At 38.0% G+C, this 24,403-nt stretch overlaps 2 protein-coding genes across 3 annotated transcripts; one reads left to right on the top strand and one right to left on the bottom strand.

The window, feature by feature from the left end:
• The first annotated feature begins 4,896 nt into the window (after positions 1-4,896).
• Positions 4,897-11,816, top strand: slc26a10 (solute carrier family 26 member 10). Of its 2 annotated transcripts, none has more exons than XM_077725332.1 (18): positions 4,897-5,340; positions 6,354-6,464; positions 6,589-6,746; positions 6,834-6,998; positions 7,112-7,264; positions 7,852-7,934; positions 8,016-8,163; positions 8,226-8,339; positions 8,470-8,547; positions 8,627-8,722; positions 9,029-9,135; positions 9,364-9,433; positions 9,659-9,841; positions 9,937-9,991; positions 10,495-10,583; positions 10,651-10,705; positions 10,806-10,912; positions 10,988-11,813. In XM_077725332.1, exons 1-18 carry the CDS (start codon positions 5,073-5,075, stop codon positions 11,024-11,026), a joined length of 2,079 nt encoding a protein of 692 aa, XP_077581458.1. In that variant the 5' UTR covers positions 4,897-5,072; the 3' UTR covers positions 11,027-11,813. The 2 variants fall into 2 exon arrangements, with proteins under 2 accessions (XP_077581458.1, XP_077581459.1); XM_077725333.1 differs by lacking the exon at positions 4,897-5,340 and adding an exon at positions 6,173-6,265 and having other exon boundaries at positions 10,988-11,816.
• On the bottom strand, positions 11,735-21,021 carry b4galnt1a (beta-1,4-N-acetyl-galactosaminyl transferase 1a). The gene is made up of 11 exons (XM_077725334.1): positions 20,922-21,021; positions 18,421-18,635; positions 18,165-18,347; positions 17,001-17,107; positions 16,821-16,858; positions 16,542-16,722; positions 14,957-15,049; positions 14,498-14,685; positions 14,295-14,435; positions 13,953-14,190; positions 11,735-13,845 (listed from the first exon to the last, which is right to left on the bottom strand). The coding sequence occupies exons 2-11, from the start codon at positions 18,633-18,635 to the stop codon at positions 13,634-13,636; spliced, it is 1,596 nt and encodes a 531-aa protein (XP_077581460.1). The 5' UTR covers positions 20,922-21,021; the 3' UTR covers positions 11,735-13,633.
• Positions 21,022-24,403: the final 3,382 nt, after the last annotated feature.

Genomic DNA, 24,403 nt, shown 5'->3' with positions numbered 1-24,403 from the left:
AGCTTCACAAGAGTTGTGGTCGAAAAAAACCAGTTATTTACATTTATTTTACCTTTTTTTATTTTTAAAAGATTTTACAAATGACGTTGAGAAAGAAAAATGGCTGATATTGACAAATTTTCCAAGACTAAGGCAACACAAGGACTAAGGACTCAATGCTCATACAAGATCTATACACTGCTATTGAAAGTAACAACACTACCAATGGCTCTAAATTTATATAACAAAGGCACACCCCTTTCATAGGTTTTAATAAACAGGTACAAATTGAACTCCAACAACACATTTATTTACTTGATTGTCGAAACAGACTTTTTTCACCAGATGCCATTTTGCTGATGGCTGATTTAAATCATTGACTAACTTCTCTCGCATATAGTGTGTTCTCTTTCAGTTACGTGGGTTTGAACACAGCCCAATGAAGAGGGTGTGTGTGCGGGGGGTCTCTAGGCTTTGTCTGCCTGTTTATTGGGGCCATCAGATAACAGGCAGGACAATGGCGCTCCATTCTGAGGGCTCACTAAAATGAGCAGGAAGCAGAGGAGAGCGCCTATGCCGAAGCTTCTGGAGGACTCCCAGGGGTCCGCTCAGCCCTGACAGAGCGAGCTACCGATGAATGGCTGCCGAGACCGAGAGGAAATGTGAAGCTATTGGCCACCCAGCTGGAGCCACTGACATCCTTTGATGCTGTGCTTTGAGAAGGATGGGCCACTTGCAAGAGAAAGGTGGGAAGAGGTTTTAGTACGTACACGAGACACGGGCATTACACTACTGCGATAATTGCACTTTACTCTTTATCCAGCCTTATTAAAAGATAACTTCACATCATTGGTCATTTAAAAAAACAACACTTGCCATCTTAAGAGGCGTGCACAAATTGAATTGCATACTTTTATTGTCATTTATACAAATACAATGAGATTTAAAGCTTTGCCATAAAGGGCACACATATGTATAAGTAGAAAATGTAATGTAAGTTAAAATTCTATTGGTCTTGATGCTGGTGAGTCGTAGTTTGGCCAAAAGTATCTCAGTCCTCCCTCTGATGATTGCTAATCACAAATCCAAACAGCTGCTGTAAGAGCTCTGGTCAGATGGTCAAAGGTTTGTTGTTTCAGTTAAGCAGATGCAACAGCAACACTGATTACTGTTATGTATAAAATAGAGTAATCCTTTATTGGATTTTTAGGACTGACTCCTAGCATTCTGAAATCATATGTTGAATTTTCCATTTCTTCTTATTGGAAAATACCAAGATTGGACTGAAATGAGAGGATTTAGTTGCGTTAGACGGTAATAGCTTCTTGTCAGTTAGACTTTGACGAAGAGTCACTTGAGAGTCATTCGTGCAGCAAGTCATACCTCACAGAGTTCAGGGAGCCTGTCTTGTGTTCTTTCTTTGGCCTTAAATACATAGATGTACAGATTCAAAGAATGGAGCTATTTAGGTTTTAAAGTGACAGATATGACCTTAATCATGTCCATTTCATTTTGCCAAAGTGTAGTATTCATTCATTTTCCAAACCCTTTATTCTCACAGCGGTCGCAGGAGGTGCTGGGGCTAATCCCAAGCAACTAAGGGCACCATGCAGGGGAATTGGTAGCCAGCCAATTGCAGGACACAAGGAGATGGACAACCATTCCCACTGACACTCATTATACTCATGTTATCCGGTATGTATTTAACCCAGCATACAACTATTGTCACAGTTATTTATTTGGAACTTTTTTTGTCAAATGAATCTTATGTGAGTCATTCCAAACATGCACTGCTCACCATCTACATGGTAAGTAGGCCAAGCCAGGTGGAGAAAACAAAGACGTGAATGTGAAAATGTGCTCGTGACAATTTTCAAACTCACTTTGAGTGCTCACACACAGCATCAGACGTCAAATATTAAATTGGTTGTGTTATTCTACCGTACATAAGCCTAAAATTAAGAAGTGATGCAAAAAAAAAAACCCTAACAACAATGGATAGATTTCATTTTTATTTTTGCTTGCAGATGCATTGACTCAATTTAGAGGAATGAAAATTCAATATTAATTTTATCCATTATGTATGCCATTTCATTAAAATTGCCATTACGTGGACAAACACACAATAGCTAGGGTTCATTTTTAACAAATCTTATTACTTATACTTCAGTTCAATCTGTCTTATTTAGTTTTCAAAAAATGACCCAATTTACTACATTGCAGATAAAACGAATTAGGCCAACAACATCATAGTATCTCACATTTTTAGTCAACTAACATTTTCTCTAATCAATTTTTTTGTATCTATTGAGCCTAAAGGTCAAAGGTCAACTTTTCACCCATTGAAAACAATGCAATTTATTATTGTATGAAAAAAAGTCTTAGTTGGCAAAAATCTCCCTTGAATAAAAAATAGCATTTTCAGCGCAAATGTTAAAGTTGTGTGTCCTTAACTTAACCGAGATTATATGTGGCATGACTGACAAATAACAACAAATCTGCTAGGCGACAGGAAGATTTTGTTTTTTTGGCAACTCACGAAGTCAAACAATGTAAATAGTTTAACAGCAAGAGGAGGGCTACTGATAGACAGATAGGAGCAGCCAGCGGAAAGGGATGGGAGAGGTAAGGACACAGAGACACAAGCAGCACTCAGCCTCACAGACAAGGTCATTTCCAACATGCCAGTCGGAGGGGGGCGTCACAGGCATCCCATAAAGCAGATAAAGAACAATTCAAGGAAGAAGGAGACTGGAGCCTCTCCTTGGATGAGAATAATAATTTAAAAAAAAACGGCACACGCTCGGCATGTAACTCGAAGGCCTCAAGGAAAATAGAGTCACAAAGTCACTGTTAAACCATAACACCACTTGACATCAAAGTGTTTACAAGAATTTCAGACAGTTAGGTCATTAGAATGAGTGTTAAGAATGACTACAGCCATTCAACTTGTTCGTTCCCATTGACGGTGAAGGCTGGATGTCCACCATTATCAAAGGCACCCAATGCATTAAATAGCTAGCACAAATGCACATTTGTCCTTCTATGCCATGTTGGACGTTCTTCTTGTTTGGCGCTAACATTCCATATCCTTTTCTATTCAGCACATTGTTCCTTTTACCACTGATTAACATCTTGTTTAAACAGCTCGCAGACACACTGCACTGTTGGTACTGTATGTTCATAAATCCTCCGCTGCTGATCCACACAATGGTCTACATTCCTGAAATTGAAAGGAAGTCCCTTGTATCAATGCATCTCAACACTTCTATGGGCATCGAGATTCTAAAGAAAAATAAAGAAGACTTGACAACATGATTATTGATCATGATCATGCCTCTATTGCTTCTTATCTTGTCAGCAGGCCTCTCTTTTACACAGCAAGTGTTTCAAGGTAAAATTATTAAAGTAACCAACTGCATTGTTGCTCTAGTGGTATGAAAAGGACACTTATCTAAAAAGGCCATTGAAATGACTCACCACCTCAATAGGAAGTGATAAGACTATGTTATGCAATGGAGGTCTCCCACTGCATCACCTTTGACATTCTATTTTTTAAATGGCAGTCTTAAACATCAGCAAAATGGAAACACCTTTCTCTCGTCACATACAAATCCTGTTTGCTTCCTAGAAATCTCTCCGGTCCGACAAAGAACAGAACCCAAATCAAGACATAACAATATGATCAGAGCCAAGGTGTGGTTTGATCCATGAACCAGTCTGACATGTGTGATTGAGTTTCACAGGAGTCACACGGGCACCAGACCCCTTGCCCTGAGGGAGCACGCTTTAAACACCCACCTATTAGAGACATCCATCCTTTTCGGAAATGAACTCCTCGCTAACGCGGTCTGAGGTTACACCTCAGCTCCACCAACAATAGCACTTTGATGTACAGTTTTACATCCTTGGACATACTGCAGTCATTGGACATTATGAAAACACTGCCCTTGTAGGTTTTTTAACATTAATTTTGGTAGCTCACTTGACTAAGAAACAAACATGGTAAACAGTCAGAAAAAATAAATGATGGATAATGATAATTGGAGCGGTGACTACATTAATTTACTTTTGTTTTTATAATGCATTTTGTCAGTTTATCATTTATTTATTCAGAAAAAATACCAAGATAAATATCAAACATACAATAATGCTTAATATTATGAGCCACAAAAAATAATTATATTTGAAAACTGACATCCACATTTGTGTCTCATAATTTTCTGAACCGCTGTATCCTCATTAGGGTCGCCTCTGGGGGTGCTGGAGCCTATCCCAGCTGGCGGAGGACACTCGGTGGCCAGCCGATCGCAGGGCTCAAGGAGACAGACAACCATGCACACTTTGCACCCATACTTAGGGTTAGAGAGTGTCCTATCAGCCTACCAAGCATGTCTTTGGAATGTGGGAGAAAACCGGAGTACACGGAGGAAACCCACGCAGGCCCGGGGAAACATGCAAACTCCAGACAGGTGCACATGACCTGGTTTTGAACCCAGGACCCCAGAATCCACATAAGTGGACATCCCATTTTGTGTCACAAGGCCACACTAAATGTTAACATTGTCACCTATGTGACTAAAGAATGGGAGGTTATATAAGGGTTCAATCTTTTATATCATGTATAAAACTTCTCACTTTGCCCAGAAATTGTTTTACTTTAAAATCAATAGAAGCAAACATTTGTTTTATTGGTTGTTTGGTTCCCAGTCAGTCAGTTTTGAGATGTGGTACCATGTAATGATAACAGGGTACCATTACAGTGTAATTAATATATGAAAACATCATGAGTATGATTTAGCAATAACACTTTGAGCAGCAGGACCCAGAGGATTTGAGGCCCCTCTAACACAACCTGCCCCAACTCACCTTTTTGCGTCCCTCTCCAGCGTCCACTCCACTTAAGGAAGAAAAAAAGTCAAGAGGGTAACAAAACAAGTAAAGTTGCATTTGGAAAGCAGGGAAGCGTTGAGGTAGCAGAGCAAGACTTTGCTCTAAAAGTCATGAGGAAATCTACATGCGGAAACACTTTTTAGAAGAGCTTCTTCTCCCTGGGGGTCTTCTTATCATCATCCACTTTACCCATCTACACTATGAGCGCCTCTGTGGCCGTGTACCGGAGCATCTTCACCGAGGACCGGTTTAAACAGGCCTATGGCTCCGGGGAGGACAACTCGAGGGGAAGATCCAGTTTGTGGGACAAGTTGACCGCGAGGTGCAGGTGTTCACGGCGGTCCTGCCTTCACCTGCTCAGGCAAAGAGTTCCCATTTTCAACTGGTTGCCGGGATACCGCTTTAAGAAATGTTTTCTGGGAGACACAATCGCCGGACTTACAGTTGGCGTTCTCCACATCCCTCAAGGTTAGTCAAATTAAATTAAACAACTGGCCTTAGTGGAAAATTAGAAAATCTTTTTTTTGATTAAATGACTGATCAAACTTATTTATTGATAGAAAAACTTTATTTGGTCAAGTGTCCCAAGTGAGTGGAGTTCATCTGCGTGGGACAATGTCCCATTTTGAGTCATAGAAGCCACTATGTATTGAATTGAATGCTTTTATTGTCATGATACAAGTGTAATGAGATTCAAAGCTCCACTATTAAGAGCACAAATAAATCATCAACAAATAATAAACAAAAAAAATAATAATGATATCAATATCAATATACTTGGTATACAACTGTGGACCTGTGACAACATAATGAGATGTCCAAATAAATAGAAGCACAATAATGTCAAAATTAATTAAAAACAGAAACACCCGCTTTGTGTCCCCAATGACATCTTCATGTAAATTTAACTTTTTAAACATGAGTGCTTACAGTAATGGTTTGCTGTCAGCCTCTCCTAATCAAAATGGATTGGGCGTGTATTACTGTCAATGGGAGCCTTAAACAGGGTTAACACTCAATTGATGTATAATTAGTAGTCACACTGTAGTAGTTGCACCCACAACCCATAAGAGGACAAGGATTTTTTATTAAATGGATGAAGACAGTAACCTTATGTCTGACAGGTCTCCAAAATATTCGAGAAAGGGCCACAGTGGCTGCCGGTTTTTGTTCCAACCTATAAGAGGACACCTTTCCACCAATCTAGTATCTAGAAGTGCAATCAGTGGATTGCAGTCAGGTGCTTGTTGTTTTGGCAGAAACCTCATTGGTTCACGTGTTTGTATTGGAAAGGTTGGAACAAAAACCTGCACCCACAGATCCCTCCAGGATCGGTTTGCAGACTCCTGTGTACAACAACTGCTATAATGTATATTAGTGCCTGAATATGGATGTATGAAAATTACATACAATTATTAGTGATGATCAATGTGATGATCTAAAGTAAAAAATGGAATTTTGTGCTTTTAATGTCCCTGCAGGCATGGCTTTTGCACTACTCACATCTGTAGCACCGATATTTGGTCTCTACACATCTTTCTTTCCTGTGGTTATCTATATGATTTTTGGCACTGGTCGCCACGTATCCACAGGTAGGGATCACTGCATATTTTTAAATGACTACACTGGTTGCGCTGTCAAAGATGCGATACAGTGGAAACTGTGAACCCGGAACCATCTAAATCAGTGTCACTAAGGTCAAAGGGCTTCTCGCAGGCACGTTTGCTGTGGTGAGTCTCATGACTGGCTCTATCGTGGAGGAAATGGTCCCATCACCTCCGGAACTGAACGTCAGTTCGCATGAAGGGTCTGATTTTGAGCTCCAGAGGATTGGCGTGGCCTCGGCTGTGGCGCTTCTTTCGGGAATTATCATGGTAAGGCGGACCAGCCATGAAGACCCAGGCCACCACTGCACTTTGAGTGCATTAAAAATGTGTCAAATGAATTGTTTTGTGTTCCAGCTATGCATGTTTGGTCTTCAGTTGGGCTTCCTCTCCACCTATCTGTCCGAGCCTATAGTAAAGGCATTCACCAGCGCGGCTGCCTTTCACGTCACCAGCTCGCAGCTGCAGAGCATGCTGGGTTTGCGCCTCTCTCGTTACACGGGAACGTTCTCCCTTTTCAAGGTGAGCGGACCCGGATTCATCCTCTGATGTTTACTCACCAGACAATGTTATTAGAAGAAAGAAATGTCATCTTCTAGTATGAACTGGCCTGTACAATTCTGCTGTGTGTTCAGACTTTAGCATCTGTGATGGAGAACCTGCCTCAGACGAACATGGCAGAGCTGTTGATATCCTTAGTGTGTTTAGGGGTGCTGATCCCGATAAAGGAGATCAACTCGCGGTACCGGCAGCGCCTTCGGACGCCCATCCCTGTGGAGATCCTGACGGTCAGTTTGAATAACTTTCTTAGCACATTCGCTGCCATTTAAACACAGACGGTGATAGACAGCCAATCCAGTTCAATTGCAGTGATTGTTTATTATGCCATCGTAGTGATTCCATGGGTTATTATGTTATGTTTGTATAGGATGAGGTCTCCATAAAATCTTGTAATTTACTGCACCCCCCAGTGTTTAGTGTCCACATTTAGATTATTTTGAAAGGGAATTTGAAATTATCTTCCTGTAGTGTGTCAGTCGACTAGATTTGAATATCCTGATTATATTGTAGTGTAAGGCGACCATTAGACTCTTTAATGTAAAATTCAAGGCCAAGTCTGGGGTCAGGAGTCCTTCTATCTACTCTGTTTTCCATGTCTCTCTCCCCAAACATAGCTGAATCAAATGATCTGCAATCTCTCCAGAAGTGCAATAATGATCCTGATTATTTGTATTCAGTTGTGTTGGAGAAGGAGCATATAGAAAACAGACTGGAAAGGCTCCCTTGAGAACCAGACTTGTTGACTCCTGATCTAGATGATTTTGGAAAATGTTGCCGTGAATGTAAATGTGTGGTTTTCTTTTTGCTTCTTTAGGTGATTATTGCCACCAGTGTGGCCTATGCTTTCTCTTTGGACTCCAATTATGACATTGAGATTGTTGGCCACATTCCAGCAGGGTAAATATTCACTAGATAAGATAAAAAAAATAACCTAGAATGCATCAAATTCATGACGCTTCATCTGTATTGCCTCTACAGATTTCCAAGGCCGCATTTACCTACCATACGCATATTTCCTGACATTGCCGGGGACACCATTGCCATCACATTTGTGGGTTACGCAGTTTCTGTCTCACTGGCGATGATCTATGCGGACAAACATGGATATTCCATCCACCCGAACCAGGTGAAGTCGTGAAATCCCCGCTGATTCTTTTCCCTGTCCATTAACTTAACATGTGATTGCAGGAATTGTTGGCTCATGGCATCTCCAACACGGTATCTTCCTTTTTTACCTGCTTCCCAAGTTCAGCCACTCTTGCCACCACAAACATACTGGAAAGTGCAGGGGGGTACACACAGGTGGGTTTTTATCTAGGTTTAACACTCGCCCATCCACTATGCTGCAAGGAATGCTTATATTTACATGTTAAGCTAAAAAAGGAAATTCTTTGGTTGCATTAGGATCTTGTGTGTGTGTTTCTTTCTTCAGTTCTCCGGCTTGTTCACCAGTCTTGTTGTACTAATTGTTCTTCTGCTCATTGGACCGCTATTTCAATTCCTACCAAAGGTGTGTTTTGGTCCAGCAACAGAGGTGAAGAATCAGAAAACAAATGCCAACTCAGTTTGTTATGTTTGTTTACCTCCAGGCGGTACTGGCATGCATCAACGTGACCAGCCTAAGGCAAATGTTCCTGCAGTTCCAGGACTTACCAGAACTGTGGCGAATCAGCAAAATTGACTTTGTAAGGCCATAGAAGGGTGAAGCGCTAGAGGTTATTGGATCTTTTCTGGAATGTGATCCCTAGACTCGACCAGTCTCCCGTGAGCATGGATTGAAGATGACTAATTAATTCCTTAGTTGCCATTTATAAACAACAGCTTTCAAAAGCACAACTAATTGGGGTTTTCAAACTTCATATCAAAGCTGTGGTCATTTTTTTTTTTGCTTAACAGCTTTACCCTTTAGGTATATGGACTCTGTTGTCTAGTGATGCAAAATGTCCTAGGGTATATGTGAATATTTTTATAAGAAAGGTGAATTTTTGCAGATAGTTTGGGTGGTCACTTGGCTGTCTGTTGTGGTTCTCAACGTGGATCTTGGTTTAGCCATTGGGGTGGTCTTCTCAATGATGACTGTAATCTGTCGCACACAAAGGTATGCCTTTTAACTATTAATATTTTTTAAAAGTCATGTTATTTATTTTATTTTCATGATTTTTTTTACATATTTGTAAGTATAAGACTTTAAGTCATCAATTAGAAAGCCATTTGTGTTTTTACTTGTCACAAATTCATTTCCAGTGTACTTCTGTTGTGGCTGATCAGTTAGATGATGAATCATTCATCTTGATTTAAGCTTGTGAACCTTTTTTTTTTCCATCAGGGCTAGTTGCTCCGTGCTCGGCCGGGCTAGCAACACTGAAATTTACAGACCCCTGGAGAATCATAGTAAGGTGAGCATACAGAACATTCATCTTCAAGTCCCTCTGAAGTGGAAAAAAGTGCTGCGAAAAAGTTGAATTATTATATAAAATAATGCTCGGAAATGATATTTTCCAGCAAATACGTACACTTCAATGTATACATATATTTAATGGCAAATGTCCTGAATTTTTATTTGCCAGGGTCTTTATGTATGAAAATTCAAACGAAGAAAATGCCATTCTGTGTCATTCCAGTGCTATGAGGTGCCAGGGATGAAGATCCTAACATACAATGGGCCTATTTATTATGGCAACCGTAGCTTCTTTAGGGAGCAGATGAGCAGTCTGTTGGGCGTGACACCAGAGAAGATCCGCAGCAGAGAGAAGGCCAGAAAAGCTCTGGAGAAACATGACTGTCAGACCGCTGTCAACACAGTGGTACATCTGCAAACTCACCTAAAGACCACAAAATTATCCTTTTAGAATAGTAAGATCTTTTGAGCACAACCAGATGCTCTTTTTTGATTCCTCAGGAAAGAGGTATTGCTAATGCATCATTTTCTTCAGAAAATGAGTTCTTCAAATCTGGTAAGTATTGGTGCAGACAAGATGTATTTCACCCTTAACGCAATTTTTTTTCTTCTTTTTCCAATCAGTCAAAAGTTTTGAGACCGGAAAGAAAGCCTGTAACTAATGGATAAACAAATGGCACTGAATTAATAATTATAAATACATACTCGAAAATCCATTCATCTTCCGTAACTGCACATCCCCGTAAGGGTTGCCACCACCAGTAGGAATCGAACCCACGCCTGCATACTTAAATATGTCATGAATTAATTAAAAATGGCAATAAACTAAATACATGTTATTAGGTGTGCCATTAATTGAAATGCCAGCTGATTTAATGTAAAAACATCATTATTTACTATTTCTTTTTTGAATGTATTTTACTTCTCACTTGAAATGAATGTAATGTCAATCATTGTCAAATGTCAATGGCAGCCAATGGGTTAAATATGCTCTGTAAATGTGATGGCAAGACTATACTTGAAGTTATTGTAATTCACGTTCCAATTGTCTGTCTTCAGAAGCATCTGAGCACAATGTCCAAGTAGTATTAATCGACTGCAGCAGTGTAATATTTGTTGATGTTGCTGGAGCGAGACTTTTCACTCAGGTCAGTGCACAAAAAGGTTGAAAACTCTCCGGGGCACCTGATGTCAACAATTTTTATTGATTTACAGATGTGCGTTGAATGCCAGAAGATTGGAGTTCATGTGTATTTGTCCAACTGCAATGGTAAGACCAATTGCATCTTTGAGAATTGTTAGTGTATTTTATTTAGAGATCATAGCATCTTATGGAATACAATTTGATCACTGATTTTTCATCCCCCCAGAGAGCGTTTTAAAGATTCTCACAGCAAGCGGTCTCATGAAGCACATGAAACCCCAGCATATTTTTGTCACCGTACACGATGCCGTCATGTACATTCAGCAACAGAAGGTATAATAGAATACAGCGACAGATGAATATTGGATTTAACGATAACCTAAATCTTCAAACTGTTCTTCATTGTAGGAAAAACATCCAGAAAGCACAACGACTGTTTGGGTGTGAGACACCCACACCGATTAAGGCTCCAGTTAAGTGTTTTTTATGCAAATAGAACCATTGAACTTGTGGCCAAGCACATTACATCGTATGTTTCAAAGAAGCAGTAGCCTGTTGTAGCCTTTACAGTGTTACTTATTTTATGTAAGCAACATTATTATGCTGGATTTTAGCCAAGAACATTTGAAAAACATAGTAAAATGTGCACTGAACTGATTAAATACTTTATATTTATATAGTTTTTGCAGTACAGGACATGCCATACTTTAGTACTTGTGTCTGCCAGCGGCTGTGTTTTTTTTTTCATAACAAATATATCACTAGACAAAGATTATAAGACTATATTTCATTAAAATTGATGGAATTCTTCACCGATTTGTAGCCTTTGTACATGTTTCTTCAATACATTTTATTACAGGTTTGGAATGTGAAGCATGTCAGGCTATTGAGTTATAAAGTACAAGGACTTATGAAAACTTGATGAAAAGCAGACAGACTACTTGACCACAATATCCGAATGGTTGTGACTTGGAAAGGCTTGGCAAAAATATGTAGTTTTCATATTTGAGTGGAACTATTTCATCAAGAAAATTTCTTGAAAAGGCTCATGTACATCCCTTTTAACGATGCTGCCCTCCAGTGGTAAAAAAAAAAAGCTTGTCCTCGCATGCCCTGTTACCTTGACCTATAAGAAAACTGCATAAAACCAGGACAGAAAAGGCAAAATTTTTAATTATGTCCTCGCTTGATGTTCGATAGCCAAGTTATTTTTTTAGTGCACATTTCAAAGAGGCCTCCAGACACCTTCCCCGAGGATTTTCTTTTTTAAGCTCAAGGAGTGTTCCACTAATTGGCCTGAAGTAGACCACTCCTATTAGAAGATGGTACACAAGGTTCTGGCCAACTATTTACAAGCCTAGATTTTCCAGGCAGACCTACTAACATGAACAGCAGCCTACATTTTAAACAAACCACTGTCACACATGAACATGCTCATTTCGGTTCTCTGCATCTGTTTTTTTTTGGCAGTGGTGTGTTATTTAAATAGGAAAAGTTACAATTAGGACAATTGCAGTAGAATACTACTACTTTGTATAAACAGCATACTGTTCATATGTCAGATATCAGAGATATATAACATTAGAACACTAAATTCACAATATTCTCAAAAATACACACACACCCATGCAAAACATAGTGGCAAAAATAAGTCTAGGTCACAGTCAAAGCTAATATTGCATTTCCAACAATTAAATTAAGAAACAAATGTGAAAATGAGACATGGGACAAGATTTAAAATTACTGTGTTGAGCCGAGGCCTGTTTAAAGTTATTATTATTAGTTATAAAAGGGAGAAAGGGCCAACATCAATGTGTGCATGAGTGCCTTGTCTTAATTGTGAATTATGCTACAAGAATAAAGCAACTGTGTAAATACTCACTCCCTTGAATTGACAAAAGGTGAAACATGAAGGAAATCTCCCGCAACGCGTAAAAACTTCCTCAAGCTTTGGAGGTTTTCGAAATGTGAAAGTTAAATCAAAAACCACTGAACTAAGGTCAGTGGTCATACATGAACTCGGGAGGAAAAAACATTACATTTTAATATCTGCGATGGACTGGCCACTATAAGATTGGGGATAGGCTCCGGCACTCCCCGCAGCCTTTGTGAGGATAGACAGGACAGGAAATGAATGAACATGTTAATATTGGGGCAAATATTTGAAGTTTGTGTTGTTTTTAGGCCCTTTAGAATGTCCACCACGAAGGAATTATTGGAAAAACCACTAAATCTTCTATTTTATTGGATTCCTAGTGATAAAAACAGATTGATGAGAACGATTAATGTAGGTGACATAGTTTTAAATTACTAGTAGAAGATTTCCAGCTGGTGTGGTGCCTTGACAATTTTTCAATGCAAAAAAATGTGTCACAACTTATAAAAAAAGATTTGGGAAACACTGCCTTAAGTCAACCACTACCATGGACAGCAATATGCGTCTAGTCAATTTTATTCAAAATAAAATCAATGGTTATTGCAGGATCATTTGTTGCCAACTTTCCTGGTTCCGAAGGATTGGGCCTGTACTGCCCTCTAAGACTGCCAATTAATGAAGAAGCACATCGGCCTTGTTCCGTTTTTTAATTTGTCTTCAATCATTGGTGAACGTTAATTGTATTTGACACACTTAATGCAGTTCCTGTATTATATTTTGGAAATAATGTTAAACTATTTTATAAAATTGACCTGTACAATAAAACAGTTGGAGTACATTCAATTTAATTTTTTTAATTAATTTTTTTGTCATTGTTTGACACTGGAAGATACAAGCTGTCATAAGATAAAAACCGCATTCTCTAAAAGACTTTCCCCTACAGATAACCGCAAGGTGGCGTTATGCTCAAACGTTTAACGATGCCAGCACCGTTGTCATGAACACTTGCTGCAGAGAAATTTCAAGTTAAGAATACCTTTAAAATGTGACAATAAGGACCTATCGCCTGCGAGATTTTTTTGTCATAAAAAAAATGGATGCATTCTCCATCCAATAAAATGAAAATAATAACTTTACCTTCACATAATCACATTGTTATTGCCATGTGAAATAGTTCATTAGTTCCTGGCCATGCATTTGAACCTGTTGGTGAAGTAGAAAACTTCATCATGAATGTGATCCTCAACATCACTCTTGGAGTATCGAAACTCTTGATAGGCCTTTTCAGACGTCTTTTTAGTCCATGGCAGTTTGATCTTAGATGCGTGGTTCACGACGACATCACTGCAGGAGCCAATGTGGAGTGAGCCCAGCCCGTCAATAAAGAACTCTTTGGGGTATTAAAAACCAAAGAAAAAAGTTTTCTTGCATGCTTCCACTTAAGCATCACGACAAATATCACCAGACCAGAATTTTTGGAGACAGAACTATACTCACCCAGATGCCCGCGTCGAGCCAAGCGTGGGTTAAAGCCCACCTGCTGCACTTTTTCCGTTCTTCCCATGAAGAAGTTGATGACCACATCAGCAACCACACAGGTGGGAAATCCCTCAATGGCATGATGATAGCCACTCATAATAAGTATACAGTCACCATCTTCACCCCCCTCTTTCACTGAGATGGTGTGACGGAAAGTTGTCGTCCACCCAGTTACTTCTCGGACTGCGCCTCCAACCTGTAGCATTTAAATCACCAAGTAATATTAAAATAGCAAGCATCATTTCAGGATTACAACAATTTTTTTTTAATGCCTCCACACCTATGTGGTAATGCTCTTACCAGATCAAGACTGGTCCTCTCAAGGATGTCCACCATTTTCTCCAGCTTGGTGTCTGCAGTGAAGATGAAATCATCATCCACCCAAAGAAGATATTTGGTGGTCACCTGCGAGACCGCCAAATTCCGCCCAGCAAACCAACCCTGACGATAAAATAAGACATCATTAGCAATCAAGGCTAATAGTGATTTGAATCAAGATTTACCTTTCCAAACGGCATGATGTATTGCTCAATGTGAGGACCAGTCACTTGCTGAGGGTGTTCATTATCATCTGCGATCACGATTGTCATGCTTGGATAATATTTACGTATGCTCCCGATGAGATTTTTCAGGTGATCGTAACGTAGAAAGGTTTTCGTCACAATGGTGACAAGATTGCTTATATCGCCATCTAGGGAGGAGCAACAGAAGGAATCATTACACTGAAGATTAAAGAAATAAATATGTTTAAAAAGATTACTGTAGAAAAATGGTGTCAAACTCTTTTTAGTCATAAGCCCCGTTGGAGTTAGTTTCATTCGGACGTTAGTTATGTCCGCCAAGGGACTGCCATAATTAATGAACTACACACATGTTTTACTTTCGCATGTTTTGTGGCAGACTCTATCTGACCATCAGTTTGAGACCCGTGCTGTAGAAGATGACAAAAATATTGAAAAAACCTTTTGGAGATCCAGAGTTGTAAAGTCTTGGAATATCGGGATGTCCAATTTTGATGGTGAAAAATGAGCGGTGACCTGAAGTTGTAAACTGAACTGTGGGAAGAAAAACGAAGCAGCTCCATTAAAACCAGTTTTCATGTTGATCTTTAAATGAGATTAGCATTCTGGGAATAACTACTATAATATGGTCTAATACATTTCGTCATCTTTACCATTGTCAGTGTTCCAGTACACTTATTACAGAAATGTGTTTTGTGTCATATCTTAGCTCAAATCATCACAAAGCCTAAACGTGCAACAGCACAACTTTTGTTCATGCACGACCAAACAAAAAATGACACAAGGGCACCGAAGTATAGCCTCACTTTAGTCTCAGATTTACTTCCTTCTTGTGATAAGAAGTTGAACGCAAAGCGCTATTTCTGTTTTGTACAAATGGCAACACAGGAGTCATTGGTTAATTGTACCTTTTGACACTTTATCCCAGAGCTTTTTATCCGTCCGTCAAAAACTCTAAACACCTCTTTTAAAATGCTTTTCATTAAAATTGTTTAGAATTTTTCCAAAAAATACATTTGTTATCTGGTATTTTTTTGTACAAAATACTTTTCTGACCTGAGTCATATGAATGGGTATGAAAAGAGATTTTTATGCTTTGACACAATAAAAAGCATTTTTGTAGCAATTCAACTAAAAAATGATAAAGATGCATCAATTTATTACAATTGATCAGAAAATGCTCTCAGAAATGTAGAATTGGTATTCAGTTGTATGACTGATGAAAACAAGGCACTTAAAAGTGTCCTTGCATGACTTGTTTTGTTATCACTCCGTTTATTTTGAAAATGAATCAACATGCCATTCATCTGTTCCAAAACTGCTTTCCCCAAAAGGTTTGTTTTTTAATACAAAAAAAAAAAAAATCATTGTACCTCATTAGAGCTTGTAAAACTACTACTTGTAACACAAATAAATACAATGCCAGAATTAAACCATTCGTCCAATTGCATTTTATATTAGCTAGTTGCATGTGTTGTGACAACATTTTTATTAAATAAAACATTTAAAAACTGCCACATGGATTCTGTTCATTATCCAGTTGATGGTATTTTTCATTATGTGTTAACAGAAAGCTACCAGTTTACCATGACAGTAAACTTTATTTGGGACGGTTATTAAATCACTGGTTGCTAGTGGCAGCATTATATGTTTTGCATCCATTTGCTGCTTGTGACCAAAGTTCAACTAGACTAGAAGAAGGTCAAAGTCCTTTTATTGTCTTTCTGATACATTCACATGAGTGTGAGGCGGCTAGTGGTTACTCTTCTTTTTTTCCCTTTTTTTTTTAAAGTGACTTGTCATTCTCAGTGCAAAGACTAATTATTAACTATATGGCCCTGGGTTGAACAATCCCTATTCGAGTTATGATGTCTCTGTCTATCTTCTCTGGGGAAGTGCAAATATAAGAACAATTTCAGTGAATTCAACATAACTTTTCAAGCCAACAGTGCTTATTTAATTCTGTTTGTAACGCCCCCTTTTGTATTGCATGAGATTTTTTGCAGGTGAAAAAAAAATAACACACCTGTGTCTGCTGTTCTGGGATGGAATATTGTGTTTGTATAGGTGATGAATTGCAGCTGCCTGTTCAGAGCAGCGAGAACAGCACTTGACAGGCTCATGTGCATCTTTCCGTCTCCTTTAACCAAAACGCCGTCCACAGTAGCAGCCACATTAAAAGTACCAAGTGTTGCGGTCAAATTGACCTGTAATAGATTTTGGGGAAAAAATAACAATTAATCAAAACAATGCTCATTTATACTTTATTTAAAATTATGCAGAATGAAATGAAGGCTGAACTTACAGCATGGTTTGATGTTGGTTTATCTAGAAGAACCAAACCTATGGGAAATATAATCAGATTTTGAGGTACATTTAAACAAAATATAGAACAATATTTCTAAATGAAGGGGAAATGTGCATTTAAATCATAGTTTGGATTCATTTTTGAATGAACAAACTTCAGTCGGAATCCAAGCGTTACCTGGTATGATGATTGTGTTGAGTGGACGCACTGCCACACCCTGAGAGGGAAACTGAAGAGGACTATTTCCCTTATTCACAATCAACACATCTGCAGGACTGATGGACCTTCATATATGCAATACTGACTGTTAGTCATTGGGGAGAAAAAAACTGCATCATTGGTGGCCAGTGAAACCAACGATGCATGATTGTGTCAATAATCACTTTACTTATCTTTTTTTCTAAACAACACCTAACAATTAATGATTAGTCAACTTAAAGAAAGGAGGAACTATGAATATTTGCTTCATTTGATTTTCACTGCATCACTATGATGATGGTTAAGATGTGGTTTGTGTTTGAGATTAGTCATTAACTTCCTCTTAACTAAGGTTAGGTCGCGAATCCAAAAGTTTGATTAGTACACTGGAATTTACTTATGTTTTATCTCTCATGACGACACCCAATAAAATAAGTACCGTATTTTCACGACTATAAGGCGCACCGCATTATAAGGCGCACCCTCAATGAATGACATTTTTCCATATATAAGGCGCACTGTATTATAAGGGGGACTGCATTATAAGTTGCATTGTATTATAAGGCGCACTTTCTATTTTGGAGAAAATTTAAGAATTTTAAGTGCACCTTATAGTCGTGAAAATATGGTAATTTCTATTGACTTCCAGGTATGAAGCAGTCACTACACAGTCACCTCTAGAGCCAGCCCATTGTTGATGATTTGGATTTTTCTGTATAAAATCTTGCAGTGGGGGAGGAGCTATATGATGGAAGATTTTGTAAACTAAGATGGCATCTCCATATTTAACAGTATTGTTTCAGTTCAGGCGTTTGTGTTTTTTTAATATCTGACAGTTGTGGTTTTTCGTTTTTAGATTTCGTTTTTTTCCATATACAAGGCGCACTGGATTATAAGGCGCACTGTCTATTTTGGAGAAAACATAAGACTTTTAAGTGCGCCTTATAGTGGTGAAAATACGGTAAGCTTCCAAGCAGATAAAAAAAAAAGAAGTAAATAGATTCATTTTTAAAACACTCTATACATCGTAACAGTTAGTAGTAGGCATAAAAGTATTTTGCACAAAATAATTCTCTAAAAGACTTTCCCCTACAGATAACTTATTTGTTCAAACCGTCCTTATGATGCAAAAGAACTATTTACCTCAACTGAAAACGGTGGTATTCGTGAGCTCTGAGGCGTTTCACAGCCTCAGGGTTAGGATGTGATTTTAAGTATCTCGAGTCTAGGTTGTGGGCCTTTACACGTGGGAAGAGCAGGTTGGAGAAAGGCAGAGGAAATGTCTGGTTATCAGACATGCACATACATGTATTTCTTGCCAAGTGACTGTAATGGAAAACAAAAATGTGATGACCAACAGCCCTGCAAATGCAGTAAATTGTTATTAAATATAACCTACCCTGCGACATCCTCCTTTATATGATATGAAATGTCATGGTGATTATTAAAGCCATCCCAAATATTCTCCATGATGACAATCTCCATTTCACTTTTACTTTTTGGCTTTAGGTCAACCTTTAAGCAATTCGATGGGCTCCATGAATAAAACAGCGTGATCAATAGAAAACTGCTGATGACAAGTAGTCCCAGACATTTTCTGCAGCTGACACGCATCTAGAGTAAAGATTACAACATTTTGCATTATGTCGAAATACAAATACTACTCCATGGAATACGAAACATGTTATTTTTTGTTAAAAAAAAAAAAAACAAAGACATTTACACAACTGCATTTCCCTTGGCAATTAGAGAAGTAATTGTGTAAAAGTTGTGAAAGTGGAAGCGGAAAGTATTTTACAACATACAGTTTGTAAAACACTGACATAATTTGTATTAGTTTATTTTTCTTATATATTCTAAAAAATGGGCAAATTATATTTTTTGGGGTGTTACAAATGTAAGGTGTTGTGTACACACACATTTTTTGTGTGTTATCTGATTAATTTATCATAAATCATGTGATAAAATGTCTATAGTAAACCCTTACCATCTTTTCATATTTTCACAACTTTTATCAAATAACAGTACACGATCTCAGCATTATATTAATATTGCTCTGATTTGTCTTTGAGTCATCAAAACGCAAGGATACTACTTTAATGTAGACTATAGGCAAAGTCAATCTATTATGACAATTGAAATATGGCAACATTTCTCCCATTTCTAAAGTAATACTCACAATAATTGGCAGTTATTGTTTATTTTATAAGTGGCAATAACACATCAAATTTCAATAAGATTGGCTGAATGGTTTAGAAAATCCCCTATTCACTCAATGGTAAATAATAGTCATTAAATCCCTATTCACCTAATGTTAAAATCTATCAATTGCATGCGGATTGAGTAAATTGGAAACATTTTTAACTGTCCATCTGTTCTTTATCAAATTTGGTGGGAATTTTACCACTTATAAAACAAATAATAACTCCCAAATATTGTGAGTATTTGTTAAGAATTATTGAAATTATTGCCAAATTTCAATAACCAAAATGGATTGACTTTGCCTATAGCTGTTTCTACTCACACTGTACTTTATGTTACTTTTATGTAGACTAATTGCTTCTAGACTGTACTTTATATTTTACTTTTATGTAGACTAATTGCTTCTAGACATGAAGGTGTTACTTTCATGTAGACCAAGGGTGTCCGACTCGGGTTGGTTCGCGGGCCGCTTTAACGTCAACTTGATTTCCCGTGGACTGGACCATTTTTGATATAATATTTAGACTTTTTTTAATAAATGGATTAAAAGAGATGGATTAAAAGCCCCGAATACTCAGTTTTTTATAGATCTAAAACAATGTTCATTTTAGCTTTTTTAATATGTATTTTTAGATTTTACAACATGATTTTTGAATTAAAAACAGAAAAAATGATTTAAAAATTACAATTGTTGATTTAAAAAGGGGAAAATTAGGAAATTTAATATACATCTATACTCTTAATTTTAATTTGATCCTAAAACAGAAAGTCGGCACTAATAATTTACTCTCCCGGGCCACACGAAATGATGTGGCGTGCCAGATTTGGCCCCCGGGCCACCACTTTGACACTTGTAGACTATTTGTTTCTATTCAACAGAATTGTGTTTTATTGCCATTAGTATTGGTGAATGAACAGTTGTTACAATGTAATAGCACAATGCAGCTGCTAAAAGCAATGTATAGTACAAGGGTCAGGAACCTTTTTGACGAAGAGAGCCATAAACAATTCATATTTTCAAAAATTATTCCTGGAGAGCCATACTTAGTATTTAAAAGTAAAAATACATGAAAATGTGAGCATTTATTATTAATTTCATCACTTTGAAAGTAAAAAAAAAGTCTGAATTCTTTTGAGAACATTATTTCACTGTTGCTAATCAATGAGAGTATGCATGCAGAAGAGTCTAATGAAGAAAAAATATTATTTGAAAAGGCAGAGAGCCATATACACCCATCAAAATAGCCATATTTGACTCCCGAGCCATAGGTTCCCTACCCTTGGTATAGAAAATATCACTAAAACAATATCTTAAAAAATCTCATTAAAAAAACACTTTTAAAAGAGTAGCTATTAATTTTGAATCAAGTAAGTAAAATGAAATTGAGAAACTACCAACAAAATGTTTCAAAAAGTGAGAATGAAAACGTATTTGAATGCGAACACAGGCGACACTCATCAAGCAGCATACCGACGAGAACAAATGGCATCGATTAATTAAGCCGCTTATGATCAGCTCAAATAAGTAAAAGTTTGATTCGAAATTTGAAAACCGCGTGCCAGAATTGAAAAAAAAAAAATGCCCCGATCAAATTCACAAACCTGTCATATTTCTCCGTGGGCGAGTGATACAAAATTATTTACATATCCTGTATATATACAGTAGTTTTAATCATTTTGTTTATTTATTTTTTTTACCGGGGACGACAGCTTGACGACTCAGTCCGGTCTTGGGATCCAACTCGAGTTGACTCGAGAGGCGTGGGCGACATATCAAAAGTATTAGCGATGAACGTGTCTGTAGCTGCGTTAGGTGGGCGTTTCCTCAAGCAACGAAGGTCGTCCCACCATTGCTGTCATTTACATGAAGGCAGATGCGGTTGCATGGCAGAATTGTCGATTTATTTCGCTTCAACTTTTGCTTCAAAGCTACAAAACTGCTCTCTACAGTACGTTTAACTTTGGCATGAAATTATAATCAGACATTTGTCATCATCATTGACTTGTCCAAAGGCTTGAAGCAAATTTTAACACCATCTTCCAAGTTATCAGTTGTCTCGGATAAACAAACTTGGTGTTGTACCCCCTTATAGGATAACACACTATATTTGCTATTTAAAAGAAAGAAAGTTCATTCTGTACAGCTTATCCTCACAAAGGTCGCAGGGGTGCTGGAGCCTATCCCAGCTAATAATGGGCACCAGGCAGCTGACACCCCAAATCGGTAGCCAGACAATCACAGGGCACGAGGAGACAAAAATTAAATATTCACACTCACACCCATACTTGGGGGCAATCTAGAGTGTCCAATCAGGCTACCATGCATGTTTTGGGATGTGGGAAGAAACCAAAGCACCCGGAGAAAACCCACACGAGCCCAGGTAGAACCGGGAAAGACGAGGACTGTGAGGACGACGTGCTAACCACTCATAAAATCTTAATGAAAACTAAATGTTTACAACTGAAAAGGAATAAAAACAGAACTACACTCTGATTAAGGCCAACAATAGATGTTGGAATAGTATAAAGTTGTTACAAAATGCCATAACAAGAGACTTCAAATTGAGGAGGAAATCCTTGGGCTTTCTAGTCTGTTGTTCTGTCATTCTATCGGTATGTACTAGGCATGGCAGGGCTATAAAGTTAGGAATGTCACTCAATTGCCGTTGGAAAAAAAGTGGGCGTTGCCTAACTTGTTTTCGGATGAAATAACTATGAAATAATTTAAGACAGTAGGCACATTCCTTTTCTTTGCATTGGCATGTTCATTTTCATTCTTCACGTGGTCAACAGAGCAACTAATCTGGTAGGATCAGTGTTCAAATGAATGTGTATAGATGTCATTGGCAATAAAAAAAAGATCATTTCTAAGAGACTGCTATGCCACCCAGTTCACAAAAATGATTGGTCTCATGCCCTCAAAGGTTGTCCATGTATTAATATATAATGATATTTATTTTATTTATTGTGATATACTTTTTAATGGCGGCCCGGTGTCGTGAGTGGTTAGCATGTCAGCCTCACAGCTCTGGGGTCCTGGGTCCAAATCCAGGTTACATCCACCTGTGTGGACTTTGCATGTTCTCTCTGGGCCTTTGTGGGTTTCCTCTGGGTACTGCAGTTTCCTCCCACATTCCAAAAACATGCATGGTAGGCTGATTGGACACTCTAAATTTCCCCTGTGTATGGGTCCGAGTGTGCATGATTGTCCTTTGTCTCCTCCTCTGGCACCCCCCGTGACCCTAATGAGGATAAATCGGTTCAGAAAATGAGATGAGGTCTTTTTTAACACTGATCCTGGAACATTCCTGAAACCTGAGACTGACATTGGAGAATGAAAAAGCTGTTTAAAAATTGCTATTGCGGAAATTCCTCAAAAACCTTTGTCTCAGCAAATAACAGGAAAAGGAAACACTGGAGCCTTTGCCAAATAATTTGTATATGCTAATGTCATCGGATATGCTATTTGAATCCTGCTGTTGAATTCCCCACCCCTATCCCGAATAGAAAAACATGAAAAAACATACCTACAACAACACACTTTGTGTTCTATTACATTAATGGCATGAATAGAAAACAAAATTAAAGTAAATAAAACTAAACTCAGACCAAAGGGACAAAAAAGGCAGAAATTTGGAGTTTCACCACACTAAAATAAATGTTATTTCACTCCTCTTTTGAAGAAGAGAGACATAGTTGGAGAGTACATTTAAGTTTAAAAATGTTTTTCTCCCCTCAAAGTAACACTGGGATGAATGTTTTATTTCAAGGTTTGTTGTTTTTGAACATTTGATGTCAACCTTTAAACCTGGTCACATATGTTCCAATGCTTTGTAAAGGAACCTGGGTTTAAATTCACATATTGAGCCTGGAAGTTCCATGCATTTCGTTTTCAAAAAGGACTCCAATGACAACACGTTCTAATCTAAACAATTTATCCAAGACAGATGAGTCAAATACAGTGCACTGGTTGGAACAAGAATGCTTAAGTCTCTCTCTCTCTCTCCTGCAAGCACCAATCTACAAGTTGCGGACAAAGAAGATCCATCCTCGTCCGTCTTATCAGCCGTCTTATCTATCGTCTCTTATGTTTGTGGGGACCAGATTTCCCAGATGTATCCTGCCTTTTCTTCTTGGTTATTCCGTCGACAGGGCCCTCCTCCTATTCGTCTTATTTCCCCCTTTCTTTTTTTTTTTTTTATCACAACCCTACCCGCATCAGTGATAAGGCCGAGGATTTTCCATGCTGGACAAAACAGACTCATCTTTTTTGGCAGTAAATAGTCTTAATGTTTGTGTATTGACTATTAATCCTATATATTAAATGCTACTTCCCTTCATTTCGTAAGCTACTCTATGGGGTCAAAGTTAGGGTTAAACCCTATCCCTAAACATTTAACATGAAGCTAGCTAGTTCTAAAATAAGCAACTAGGATGTATTTTTCTTAAAAAAATAATGGGCAATTATTTATTGGAGCAGCACAGATGGAATTCTCCATGTATACTACCCATCACTAGTCCGAGCCTGTTCTCAATTCACGTAACGATACAACTGATTATGAGATGTCAGACGTCCAGAGTGATGTTGGTGATTAGGAATTGTCTACTAGTGACTTTGTCTTTGTAAAGTTTGCAGGTAAAACAAATCTTGTCGAACTAATAGAGAACGTTGTACAACATTTTTAAAGAAAACCCTTCTGAGGTAGTTGAATAGAAAGGCCACATTCAATTTCTTTTTTTTAGTTTGCCCGAATGTTTGGGCGCTTAGAAAATGGCTCCTGAATGCATTCTCGCAAAAACTTGTGTGTCCATTCAACTCTCGGTCCCCTCCTTGAAATAATAACAGTGATGACTTTTGTGCTCGGATTTTTTTTCTGCCTTTGTGGAGCGGTTTGCCCAACCCAAAAAATAAACAATGAGACAAGTGTGGTAAGATCTGTCTTTGCATTGTGAAATGGCTTTATAAGTCACGATGATATAAGTGTTGGGGACTACAACACGACATTAACCTTTCATTTTATATATAGGTTGCGTTCTTCTTGTTTTCCATTAAAAAGTGTATTTTTTTTGTAGATCAAATCTTTCATTAATGTTCAATATGTGATTATGTATTGGTTCTGTCTTGCATAATAGATCTACCATTTCCAACATACTAATGCACTGGTGATATAGGATCCAAA

This window comes from Stigmatopora nigra, chromosome 1 (assembly GCF_051989575.1).
Source record: "Stigmatopora nigra isolate UIUO_SnigA chromosome 1, RoL_Snig_1.1, whole genome shotgun sequence".
Classification (NCBI taxonomy): Eukaryota; Metazoa; Chordata; class Actinopteri; order Syngnathiformes; family Syngnathidae; genus Stigmatopora; species Stigmatopora nigra.
Note: the sequence above shows the minus strand (reverse complement) of the source record. Positions and strands in the feature narration are given on the sequence as shown.

What these genes read in the sequence shown, in the direction of transcription:
- slc26a10 (XM_077725332.1), top strand. Translation starts at nt 5,073, where the DNA reads ATGAGCGCCTCTGTGGCCGTGTACCGGAGCATCTTCACCGAGGACCGG. An exon ending in TCCCTGTGGAGATCCTGACG is followed by an intron (nt 7,265 to 7,851) that starts GTCAGTTTGAAT and finishes TTGCTTCTTTAG; the next exon opens with GTGATTATTGCCACCAGTGT. An exon ending in GAGCGAGACTTTTCACTCAG is followed by an intron (nt 10,584 to 10,650) that starts GTCAGTGCACAA and finishes ATTGATTTACAG; the next exon opens with ATGTGCGTTGAATGCCAGAA.
- b4galnt1a (XM_077725334.1), bottom strand. Translation starts at nt 18,635, where the DNA reads ATGCGTGTCAGCTGCAGAAAATGTCTGGGACTACTTGTCATCAGCAGT. An exon ending in CAACTCTGGATCTCCAAAAG is followed by an intron (nt 14,686 to 14,956) that starts GTTTTTTCAATA and finishes GCTCCTCCCTAG; the next exon opens with ATGGCGATATAAGCAATCTT. An exon ending in GGCTCGACGCGGGCATCTGG is followed by an intron (nt 13,846 to 13,952) that starts GTGAGTATAGTT and finishes AATACCCCAAAG; the next exon opens with AGTTCTTTATTGACGGGCTG.